Genomic DNA, 12,718 nt, shown 5'->3' with positions numbered 1-12,718 from the left:
TTAGGCTGTCTGTCACCCCCATGACCCATGCTGTGATTAAGTTGTTGAGATGCATGGCCATCATGCCATTGCATGTGCTTTTGCACATCATGTTGAGTCAGCCTGAGGTAAACAAGTGGTAATCCATGCCAGAACACTGCAACACTACTTCATTATCTCTTGCTCTTATCTACCAGAAAGCATATCCTTGGCTATCATATTATGGCACAGATGCCCTCTTCCATTACTACAGCTATTCCTAAAAAAAATGAAGTAAGTTAAAGAGAAAGTGCCCCTCTCCACTTAGAGTTTCTTTGTTTTTGTAATTTAAGACAGGATGTTGATATTATGTTAGCGAACTGTGTGTGCAGGACAACTTGCAATTATTATCTTTTAGAAACAAGGTTCTCCCAACTAGGTAGCTAAAAGAGAGAAACATCAGCTTGAGTGATAGCACCTGATCCAATGCTGACTTGAGACAATGGAAGGATTCCCATTGACTTAAATCAGAACTGGATTGGGCCTTTAAATATTTAAACTTAAATATGGATTAACATTAATTTCACTGTCCTTTGTTAAGCTATTAGGACCTTCAAATTAAGTACCGGGTAAATGCAAGATAAAGTGCAGGCCACCTAGGGGTATGTCTACAATGCATTTAAACACCTGGCCTGTGTCCACTGACTTGGGCTCACAGTGCTCAAGCTAAGGGGTTGTTTAATTGTGGTGTAGATGTTTGGGCTTGTGCTGGAGCCCAAAGTCTGGGACCCTGCAAGGGGGGATGGTCCCATCGCCTGTTTTGCAAAAATTGGGGATTGGTCCTGCTTTGAGCAGGGGGTTGGACTAGATGACCTCCTGAGGTCCCTTCCAACCCTGATATTCTATGATTCTATGATAAACAATATCCAAAGTACTTTGGTTCACAGTTTCTTTTGTAAAACGCAGTTAATAATATTTACCTGTTCCATAACCATATGCAAAGTCAAATAATAGACCTATTTTTAAGAGACTTTTCTTGTAAACACCTTTGTGGGTTAAATTAATGAATATATTGTTTTCAAATATACAATGTAATCAATAATGTAATAATTTGACATTTTAATACATTTCTGCTACTTTGAATGTTGCTATTGTATGGATGGGTCCGATCACAAAAGCAAAGTAAAATAGATCAGTAAAAACTTAGAAACTGAAATATATTTTGTAACATGATCATAATATTGAACTCAGAACAATAACACCTTTATAATATCCAGATTCATAACAGAAATTCACTATGATCCTCCCCACAAGCCATCTGCCTTTTTATTTATTCATGTATTTATTTTAATGGGAAATTATGCAAAACTAGAAAGACAATGCTTTCTACTTGTACTTTTTGGAAAATTTTAATGAGATCCGGACATTGGCCAAAATTGTGTTTTTCAGCTAACTAACTGGAACCTGGGATATATAGTAAATAGGCCAACAACACTGCTTATGGTTATTCAGGGTTTTCACTGGTGGTGTGAAGTTCAAAACTCCATGCATAGCATCTTCACTCTGGTTCACCAAACATGATGGCTTTGTAGAGAGGATCGGACAACAAAAAAGAATGAGATGTAACCTGTTAGATCCTTCACAGAAAAATTCAGAAGAAGGGAAGTTGTGCAAATATCGAAGTTGAATTTCTGATTTAAAAATGCTACAAAGTGAAATTCTGCTCTGAAAAATGACTTTGTGAAAACAGCATTGGGGGAGGGGTTCTGTGTTTATTGACATCCAAGGCTTAACTATGCCTTGCAGGCACAGCCCTCCTTTGGAACCAGTGGGGAGCCACTACCTCCCTGGGGGAACATTGGAAGTAACTCATATCAAGCACTTTGGAATGGAACAGCATCCCCACTTTTACTGGATGTAGCTTATTATCTCCTACGCAGCCAGTCAGCTCTGCTTACCAGTGCATTGAAGGAGAGAGTCACAGGCCTCTCTGCTCCCACCCTTCTACCTTGGAGGTGCTACATGTCCCCCAGGAAGAAGGAAAGAAGCAATCTATGAACCATTGTGTATACAGACTGCTATTGTGTCTGGTCTTATGTATAAAAGGTGTAGCATGGGATAGCTTCTTGCACTCTCCTCCCCAACTACACTCCCATGGAATGGCCAGGCAGAATCTGTCCTTAACAATTATTTATCTGTTCAGTTCAGGACAAATTTGGCCTTCCTTTACACCCTGTCAGACTTCACTGAAGTCCATGTGACTGCATGGGGTGTGAGTGAGAGCAGAAAATGGTTTGGGGTTGTTGTTTTTACTATAACAACACAGCCCCTGCTACAGGAAAGCACTTAAGCACATGCTAAATGTTAAACGCATGCTTAAATGCCATTGATGTCAATGCCTAAGTGCTTTCCTGAACTGGGGCCACAGTTTGTCTGGCAGTTTCATCAGCTTTACTTGGAATCTGGAAGTCACACTAGCTTCTTTCTGGCTCATGCATCATAAACAGTAAAAAAGATTCCACATTACAAATTCAGCAGTTTTCACAGGAGGGACTGAAGGCAGAAAATGGTTCTTGATTTGAAATTTAATTAACATTGCTGTCACTGATGTGTGAGCTCCCTCTCTCATACTAGTAGCATCCACTGGCTGAACAATATTTTTTCACACCAACAGTTTTCATTGCAGGGTTAATAGGAGTAAAAAGAAGTAAAAAAAAAAAAAAGTCACCAAAGCCAACAGATATGCATCTGAAATACACACACAGGGGAGCAGAGCTATTGAGGAAGAGAGTACATTTTCACATAGTCACTTTTCAAAAAATAACTGCACTTTGAGCCTAGATTTCTTTGTTAAAAAAAAAGGCATTTTGGTAGAACTGTAGAGCTCTTGAGCCATTCTAAACGCTTAAGAGAAAACTTGATCTCCCCTGTTCTTGTCTGGGGACCAAATCCTGAACTTACTGGCATGGATGCTGAGAGGACAAAAGCAGTGAAAACACTGCTTATCCACTGACTAGTGGCCACAGTTGTGGAAGCCTCAGCATCTGCAGCCTCACATGTGCTGATGCTAAGATGCTTATGGCAATTCTCCACACAGCAATGAAAATGGTGTGAGAATAGGGCAGGGCAGGGAGTGTCCAAGCAAAAGCACAAACCTAGGTAACCCTAAATCAGCATAGGAAAGGAGAATTGGGCTATGTCCACTATCCTACCCCATAGCCAGTAATGGCTGGAAAAAGCCTACTATGTGGGTACCCTGGCCCCTAATTCCCTCATCTCCTTCAGAGTTTTACGTGAGTGCAGCCCTTTTACTTGGGCTTTGCTTAAGAGTTCAGGATTTAGCACTGTATGTCTAGAAACTTCAGAAATCAGCAAATCCAATTTTATTTAGTAAGGGAACCTGGAACACTCTTCTGTTTATTGTTTAGATCAGCAACTAGAGAGATTTACAGAAGAGACTTCTAGCAAAACCAAAACCTGGATCCTTTACAAATATTTAATATATGGCTAAATTCCAAAAGAAGGCTCCATCTAAAGCACCAAGGGCCTGATTCTCCACTGTGCTTCTCCAGTTTTATGCCAATGAAATAATTGGTTTCAATGGAATGATTGTTCTGCAAAAGTGGAATAGTGGAAAGGAGAATCAGGCCACAGATGTAAAGTTAACAAAACCCATAATATGTCAAGAAGACTTCCAATTAGTTGATCAATAGACATAGAGAAACTTACCTTTAAAATTTGGTCTGATTCTTGCATCATACCCTGATGTCCTTCCCATCAATTTGTCCAAAAAATCTGAAGGAGACAGGGTCTGTGAAGGGGATTTTCCAGATCTGGAATCATGTTCTTTACAGAAAGCCGCCCTAAACAAATTATTAGCCACCATTAGCGATGATTCAGCTCTCATTGCCTTTATGTTTAGGGAGGAAATTATAATACTCTTTAAAAAAATCTTCATCAACATTGATTGTATTAATGAATAGATGGGTAGAAAATGGATCAGAAAACTTTATTTTAGAAGTGAAAATAAGTTTCAAGTAAAAGAAATATATCTGTGCATCACAATTTGCTCTATAGAATACATAAGACTATAAAAAGAAAATTGTTAAAACTGTAGGATTTTAAATAGATGTCTTCAACTTATCTGATTATTTAAAGCATTCTCCTGTGGACTTTGATCTCCCAGTTCATGTTATTGTCAGAGTTACATGTATGCTACTGAAACCAGTTTTCACTTTAAGCTAGTCCTAAGGTGGCTTCAAACTTCCATACAATGATTGGCAAAACTCATCACAAAACAGTGAAAATTGTTGACTTTGTTAATATCCAAAACAAAACAAAAACATAGGAGCAGCAATAGTCTTTACAGATTCCATCTAAGTTGGTTTTAAATGGTGTTAATTAGAGACCCAGTTCTTTACCAGTTGTATGTTTTTTTTCCCGGAAAAGGGAAGCAAACACATCTGATTTTAATCTTCTACCCACAGCAAGCAATGACAATAGTCCTTTCCCCCATGTTTACCATCAATTTGTATTTATATCCAGACTTTTTTGAATAGGTCTGTGTCTTGAGGTTTTAACATTAAGTTAATAGTACCACCATGCCTTTGTAGCTTTGTAGATACAGCATATTAGATATTTCAGAGGAAGGGAATCTCAGATGGTTGTTCCCTAAGCACTTGAACAAATTTGGACTGCAGGGACATGGATTCTGTCATAACCATTATTTAATCAGTGAGTTTAAAATATGACTAATTCTTTTGGTTCCTAAATTATCTGTTTTATGTTTTAATATAATCTCTGAGAGGTATCAGAAGTAATCCTATCACAATGTCTTCTACAGTATTGGTGTATTTAAATATTTGCCCAAAAGACATCATTCACTTTGAGCAGTATTTCTTGTTACTATTTTTTATCATCAGTGTGTGAGTACCTATCTGTAAACAGCCAAACATGATGATCTGAAATCTAAAGGAAATAAATACTATTTCCCCCCACTAAAATATTTAATTGTTAGAATACTATGTTGTCTTCAACGTTTGTGATATTATCACCATATTTTGCAAGTTCCATTTTTCTGACAATGACATGGTACTGCTTTGATATTTTAACAAAGATTATTCCCCACTTAGCTGGTAAAATGTAATATACAATAATAAAAAGTGGATAGCCATTCAGTATACTTATTTGGAATGACCTAACACAAATCACTTGTGTTTCCACTTGGAACCACCATGCTGAGTGATGTGGTCATCCCAAACTTGCAAATATAAATAATATTTCACTCTGTCACTGTACACACACACACTTTTTATATGTATGTATATATATATACACACACACACACACACATTACATTAATAAAACTCAGATGAACCATTGCTTTGACAAATAACCTTCCAATGTCTTTTTGGAATGGTAAGGAAAACTCAATAACTGAAGCAATATCTCCTCCCTTCTTTGAAATTTCAAGAACATTCCTATATACTGCTGCTTGAAGTAAGGAGTGTAAAGGAATTATTGATTCGTTCAAGGTCTTCCCAGATTCAGAGGGCTGGTTCTCTAGATACAAATAACCACATCCCTGACAAAACTGGTTGTATCATTCCCACAGCTTGGGAGGAAAAAAACAAGGCAACCTACTAAATAACTTCCAATGGGAGTGGAGAGAGTAAATTGCATTCCAAAAGGAAAAAATGATGAAAATGTTGTTCAGCTATGTAGATGTTATTAATATGTTATTAAAACATGTCTTTAAATCAGAGAAGTGGAAAATGTATTGCACAAACTTGGGATTTTTTGTGTGTTACCAAGCAACGGGGCTCTTCCAGTGTAAAAGGTATTGCCTATATAAAATTAATATGAAGCACTTTCAGACCTAGCAAATAAACTAGGTTAATGTAACGTGGTTGCTTATAGCTATGTTTTCCACACCTTTTGGTAAATATCAGCATACAGTTATTTCACCTACCTGAAATGGTTTGTCTCTAAGAAAAATGCAAACAAGGCTATCAAAATTTTCACTAGCTGCCCGTTCATTCCTCCTGTTTTGTGTGATGATTATGGAAAATATCCCAGAAACGATTCCAGAGAGAAGCAGGGGCAAGTACCTTGTGCTGTCTAGATTCCCAAATCCAGCAATAATTTGATTTTCTTGAAAATCAAAAAGAGGAGATCTGGATGTCTACAAATTGGGGGTAAAAAATAAGAAGTGCCAGTCCTCGGAATCATGGTCAGGTCAAACCCAGGCTCATCCCCAGCAGCCAATACAAAACAGACAAAGCATCAGAACTGGTGGTTCCCCCGGCTGTTTTTACGGAATGATGAAAAAAATAAAATAAAAATTGCCCTGCTATCTTAAGAACATCATGCAAAAGGAAATCGCTGGCGCGCTGGAGAGCTGTCTGCTGTGGGTTTGTTTGATTTCCCTTTTGCTTTGGAAATCAGTATCTATGAGTCGTCGTGGGGCTGTTTCTTTTCTTTTTCTCCCCCCCACCTTTCCCCCCTCCGGGGCAGCGAGTTGTAAATATTGCTGTGGAATGATTGGTGTGGGCTGCAGAAAAAGCTACGCTCCTGTGCCGGAATGAGAGAGACGGGAGCTCACCCTGCCTATAAATTTCAGCACTTGGACAGCTCCGAGCCCCGCTTGTGCGCATGCATCTTTCTCCGGCGCGGGGGGGCAGCAAGCACAGAACGTGACTCGAGTTCAGAGCCGTCCCCCCCCCCCCAAAGAGTGACTAACTCTCCCGCCGCCTCCCCGTGTGCAGGGCTCCGTGTGCTACAGAATCGCAGGGGCTCCATTTCCCTGCGCCGGGGCAGGGAGGCGCCCGGCGCCTGCCGGCAGATGGTGCAGAGGTTGCTCGCCTGTCCCGTGCCCAGCGGTTCTGGGAGAGGAGGGCGACAGGGCAGAGCGGCAAAGCGGGGCGGAAACAGGGGGACTCAGACAACTCCCAGCCCCTCTCCTTGGAACGCTCCCCTGGCCCGTCCACACCACGGGCTGAGCAGGGGGCAGCCACCACCTGGGCCCTAGGGGAAGAAGGGAACCTGTCTACACGGCCCGGGGGAAGGGCAGGGCAGAGGTGGTCTGGGTGGGGGAGGCAGGTAAAGGCCCTCCCTCCAGAAGCAGCAGGGGCCTCCATTGCTTTGGCCTCTGTGGAGAAGGGAAGGGTAAGGACAGGATGGGTCACTGGCCCTAGGGAAAGGGGAGGAAGAGGAGGCCCCCTTGCCAGTCCCAGTGGAGAAGATTGGGGAAGCTGCCTCCTGCTCTGGGTCTCCTAGGGAAGAGGCAAAAAAAATCACCCTCCCGCTGTGGCCCTCAGCCGCTCCCCGGGGACAGGGAACACCGCCTCCCGGGCCCCAGGAGAGGGGGGAGAAAACAGCTGCCCCCTTGTCCCAGTGGGAAAGGGCAGGCAAGAGCAGCCCCTGACCTCTACCCAGGTATCTGAAGGCTGTAGGTGCAAAAGGGTTACCTGTGGGGCAGAATGCCCCCGTCTAATGGGTGTGTGCTCCAGACAGAAAAGGGCCCTTCCTTGGCCATTATGAGAAAGAGGGAAGGGGCCCCAAGACCTGAGTGCTTGTGGGACAGGGGGGAGAGCCCTCCAAGAGCATTTGTGGGAGCAGCAAAGGCCAGTTTGCCCCTTGTGAGGAAGGAGACAGGTGAAATGGTTCCTTCATCCACTCCCCCACTTCTCTTGCCTTTCATTTCCACAGAAGGTGAGGTAAATGGACTTTCAGTAAGTCACTCGGCAGGTCAGTGACAGAGCCAGGGATGGAGCCCAGGTCCCATACCCTGTCCAAGGTTTCTTCCAGATCCTGTATTGTTTATTTGTTATGTCTTTACGTGATAAAGTGGAGCGAGGCCTGGTGTGATTGAGAACTTAAGACAGCAAAGATGTGCCACAGCACTTGTTGCATCTGAGGTACATAGAGAGCTAACATTGGTGATGGTAATTGCTAATCACTGCTGTGATGGCATTTCTGAGGTTGTTACAAGCTGACACACATTAGAGCAGCCCTGAAGGGCATCAGGGACTGAAGTAGTCCATAGGTGGTCCCAGCATTGGGGGATGGGGGGTACAAAAGGTCGCACAATATCACCTTTAACCCTCATAGGTGCCCTGAACAGGGCCCCGCATACCTGAGGATGGAGTCTATGACTGTCATAAAAATTGTCCAGTAATTTCTTTTAGGTAAATAAATGAATTTATTGGAACCTGCTGTCTATGGTAGCATTCTGGAAATCAATCAATGGAGAAAGAAAAGGCATTTATCCCCTTTGACACCTCCCAAAGAAGTTACTTTTCCTACCTCAGCTTTATGTCCAGCTATATCCTTGTCCTCCTTCCCCTCCATGAACTCAGTTCACCGGAAACACTATTTCACTCCTTTAAATAGGTTCCCAGAAAACAAATAATTTTAAACACTGAATACAAAGATATTTCTCGTTCCCTTTGATGTGAAAAAACCCACAGTTTATGATACATTTTTTCTAATGATTGTGATCATCTTTAAAAATTGCCTATGAAGAGCTGTTGCGGTGTTCCCAAGTTAGTCAGGGATCAAGGCTATTTAGCATCATTCATTAAAGTGGAAATAGTTGTTTGTATTTAGTCAGGTACCGTACAATTTAAAAAAAATTGACTTATTGGCCAGGCACAGAAGTTACCAGACATTGATTTTCTGCTCCTTTATGATAATACAACAACTCTCCTAAAAGACCACAAAAGGAATAAAATGTACAAATATAAACCTAACAATTCCCTCCCCTCTTTCTCTATCAGGACAACAACATCAGCTGCAGCTTGGAAGGTCCGGTATATGAAATGTCAAAGACAGAGTGTATTTGTTAAAATCACTACCACCAATATCTAACAACATATCACAAATATATCTGAATCACTGTACTGAATCACTGTACTCAGACATCCAACATAACCTGCAGCAGATAATTCTGATTAAAATGGTATTAAGAGAAGTCATATGTTTGGTACTGTGGTATCTCATTCTGGGAAGCGCTGTCTGGGAGACTCTCCTGGAAATATCGTAACATAGTCAAATTCCTCTCTCCTTAGACAAAGGCATACATTTCAGAATGCCTTCCCAGCTCCCACTCTCAAGCAGGGAGTTGCTGATAATACTAGGTAAATTATTCCTAAATATTTGGACTGAAGGAAAATTGTGAAGTAACAACTTCTTCCAATAACAGGAAATATCTATTATGTCTCTTTAACCTACACTGCCACCTGCTTAAAAATGTGAGGAATCTCAGGAATGTTTGTGGATGTCATGCCAAAGAAATCATTGCCTACCTCTGATATCTCTTTGTGGAGGATATTTAAATAGTTTTTGCGACATGACTATTGCTTTTAGGGGCAGGCAGATGTATAGATATACATTCAAGACGTAGCAACTGATAGCTACAATTTATACCCTTAAAGTAAGTTCTGTACATTTTTAACGAGCCAAGTTTTTCCAAGCCATGTCTCTTAACAGCTGTTTGTGTTTCTCAGCTGTTTTTCTCAAAACATTCCTCCAAATATCCTGTCCTCAATTTAAAAAAAAAAAAGTATGTGTAAAAATGTCACAAGAGGCATAACAACAACAGATCAAATCCTTAAGTTTTAATCAGGGTTTTATAATGTCCTTTGTGAGGAAAAGTTCCTGCTAATTTCTATGAGAGTTTTTTTCTGATTAAGGACGGAATACATTGAAGGGCTGAATAAAAAAAAGTGCATAAATGGTCTAATAACAAAATAAGATATAATAGCATATTTTATGTGCATAGCTCTATTTATCTGCGCAACTCAAAACAGCTAAAAGAAAAGGAGTACTTGTGGCTCCTTAGAGACTAACCAATTTATTTGAGCATAAGCTTTCGTGAGCTACAGTGAGCTGTAGCTCACGAAAGCTTATGCTCAAATAAATTGGTTAGTCTCTAAGGTGCCACAAGTACTCCTTTTCTTTTTGCGAATACAGACTAACACAGCTGCTACTCTGAAACCTGTCAAAACAGCTAGGATCTCTGTCTTAGGGTTCAGGGCATGCTACCATCATTCATAAATAGAGAGGACCTTCCATGCACAGATGTCCCCCTCTCCTGTGAAGTGATGGTGGAGAGAGGGTCAGTCATCACTGCAAGTGTTTCTCCCTCCCTCTATAGAGGGCAATGAAATAGGGACATTTCTCTAAGGACTTGTCCACACAGGGACACTCAGGAAAGTTTAGAGTGAATCAGCTAAAGGTGTGAAGTCAATTAGCATAAATTAAAGTGTTTTAACATCCCATCCCCCCAGTACTCTCACTCAGTAGAGGAAGATTTAAATTACAGGGAACTAAGGCCACTTTAACCCTGAATGGAAGTGTCCACACAGGGGGTTGACACTCAGTGCACACTGACTTCACACCTTTAGTTGATTCATCTTAACTTTCTTGAGTGCCCCCATGTAGATATGCCCCACACTATCATTTGTCTAGAAATGGATTGTTTCTTTAAGGCCTAGCCTCTTGTGAGGGGTGGAATAGAGCACCATAAATCACAGGGAAATATTCTGGCTCAGAGAGATGCAATGCCTCCCAATGCTTCCTCTGCTGTTCTCGGGAGAGTAATTTCTACCTTCAAGGAGCACAGTGCACTTCTCTTAACCCTGCCTGGCTGGCTCATCAGCACACGATGGGACACTTTCTACCCCTTTTTTGGTGAGTTGCTCCTAGGGGACAACCTTGGCAGCTTCTTCTACATGCCCCTGTGTTCAGAGGTTGCTATTGGGGCAACCCTTAATCCAAGAGCTCCTTATTTCCTCTACCCCAATGAATAACTGCCTTAGATGCAGGCTAAGCTTTTAGAGTGTAATCTCCTTGGGGCCTGTCATTTATATTTCTATAATGTTCCATGCAAATCTATGGTGCTGTATAAACAACAGATCATTGAATCTGAGAGGAACCCTCTCTCAGGCTGCTCGGCCATTAATTGTGGTGACACTTATTGCAAACATTTTTAATACATGAGGTTTTTCTTTTTAGGAATATGCTTTAGCTCTAATACTCTATGGAGTCACCCTTCCTCATTATTTCCTCATGTTACACAGAGGAGAATAAAAAAATAATAGTACAAATGGATCACACCTAAACAGAAGCCACGCTCCTGTTACCATATTTGCTCTCTCTGGGTTCCACTGTGCCAGGTGCTGAGCACTCATGTGACATGTTGAGTGCCCTCAACTCCCTCTGATGTCAATGGGAGTTGAGGGTGCTCAATACATTGGTCAGGACCTTGCAAGACTGAGCCCTCTTAAGTGCTTCTTCCAGGATTACTTTATAATTCCACATTCCCACAGGATCTGTATATTCCTACTATTAATTTATTCTTATAGTATTTTTCATTTTGTATCTCAGCACAGCCATTTTAGCATCATGCTAGTGTTGCTGGAGAGAAGAGGGATTTTTTAAATATTTGAGAAGATTTTAATCCATTGCTACATGATCTGTGCATGCAGATTTGTGTTTCCTTCACTAGCAACTGATGTGATCTGTCACCTGATACAGTATATTTTAGATATATTCCCTTTCAAAATTTCTGTATGCAGTCAAGAAGCTTCCCCCCATTTGTTCCCACTCCACCTCCCCCATCCCCCCCCACCACACACACTTTCTAGCTCTACAGGGGCACTCCTGATATCAGCCTCTGTGATATAGAAAGCAGGATTCCAAGAATGAGGTGAGGAGTGGAAGATGTAGGGTCCTGACCGCATCCTTCTTTTGACATGCATACTAACACACTGGCCTGCAGAGCAGCTCTGACAGACCCAGGGGACCAATCTGCTCTCTCCATTCATGAGGAAGAACTACAATCTAGAGCTAAATATGTAGTGGGAAAGGGTCCAGATTTTATCCTTATGCTAATCAGCTATTCTGTGAAATACCTTCTTAACTTTGGTATAGTTTTGTGATTGTGGACACAGGGAGGTTGTGTTTAACTGGCAAGTCATCAAGGGGGAAAAAAAAAAACCTCTGTCAATGAGTCTATAGAGAGAGTATTCCCTTATAAATTCCTTCTTTCCACTATGAGTACAATGATCCTGATTCATCATAAGATTTAAAACTTGCTTAAATCTACCCCTGTTCAGCAAAGCATTTAATCTCCCTTGCTTCAACAGGTCTTCTGTCAAACCACAGCTCTGACAATCTACTAACCCCCAACCTCATGTTGTCTTCATGAGAGGGAGAGGTTCATCACCTGCTTCCCTCCTTGGCTTATTTGCAGCTCTGTTTCCTCCTCTGGCATCTTTAGGGAGCATACATTGTCCCCATTTTTCTACAAAGCATGAAAAATCAAAGTCCAAATGGCTTCTGCTGACCTTTTTGAGCAACTTAGGTAGATCCTGATGCCTGATTGGCTTGAGTAAGAAACAACATATGACTTAACCATATGACAAAATCCAACTAAACCAACTCAAAACTTGAAAACAGACCATGAAAAGTTGTACTGAATTTTGAATGCTGATAATCAGATAGTAAGGGGGGAAGTTGTATCCAATTCTGATGAACTGTTGACAGGAAACACTGTATTTCCATGAAAGATCCATGAACTATTTGACTATTTTACAAAGCATAGTCATAAAATAGTTACAAAGTTTATCACAAACAATCACTGACAGACATCAATCATTAAGCAACCTACAGTGGAAGGCCCCTTTTAGGAGAAGAAGTTTTACATCTGTATCTATGATTCTAAAACTTGAATAATACCTAACCTTAGTGTTGA

General features: G+C 41.2%; 1 protein-coding gene across 4 annotated transcripts in view; it reads right to left on the bottom strand.

Moving 5' to 3' along the window:
* GLRA2 (glycine receptor alpha 2) overlaps positions 1 to 6,636 on the bottom strand; it is a 162,573-nt gene extending 155,937 nt beyond the window's left edge. The window contains exons 1-2 of one of the 4 annotated variants that reach the window (XM_007070507.4): positions 5,930 to 6,636; positions 3,688 to 3,821 (exon numbers count right to left, since the gene is read on the bottom strand). In XM_007070507.4, coding sequence (XP_007070569.2) covers positions 3,688 to 3,821; positions 5,930 to 5,997 — 202 coding nt within the window. In that variant the 5' untranslated portion in view covers positions 5,998 to 6,636. Of the gene's footprint in view, positions 1 to 3,687; positions 3,822 to 5,929 lie in introns of those variants that run through there. The other 3 variants (XM_007070506.4, XM_037900672.2, XM_043537856.1) reach the window with 3 other exon arrangements.
* Between the last annotated feature and the right edge of the window lie 6,082 nt (positions 6,637 to 12,718).

Source organism: Chelonia mydas, chromosome 1, assembly GCF_015237465.2.
Source record: "Chelonia mydas isolate rCheMyd1 chromosome 1, rCheMyd1.pri.v2, whole genome shotgun sequence".
NCBI lineage: Eukaryota > Metazoa > Chordata > Testudines > Cheloniidae > Chelonia > Chelonia mydas.
This window is presented reverse-complemented; position numbering and strand designations above follow the sequence as displayed.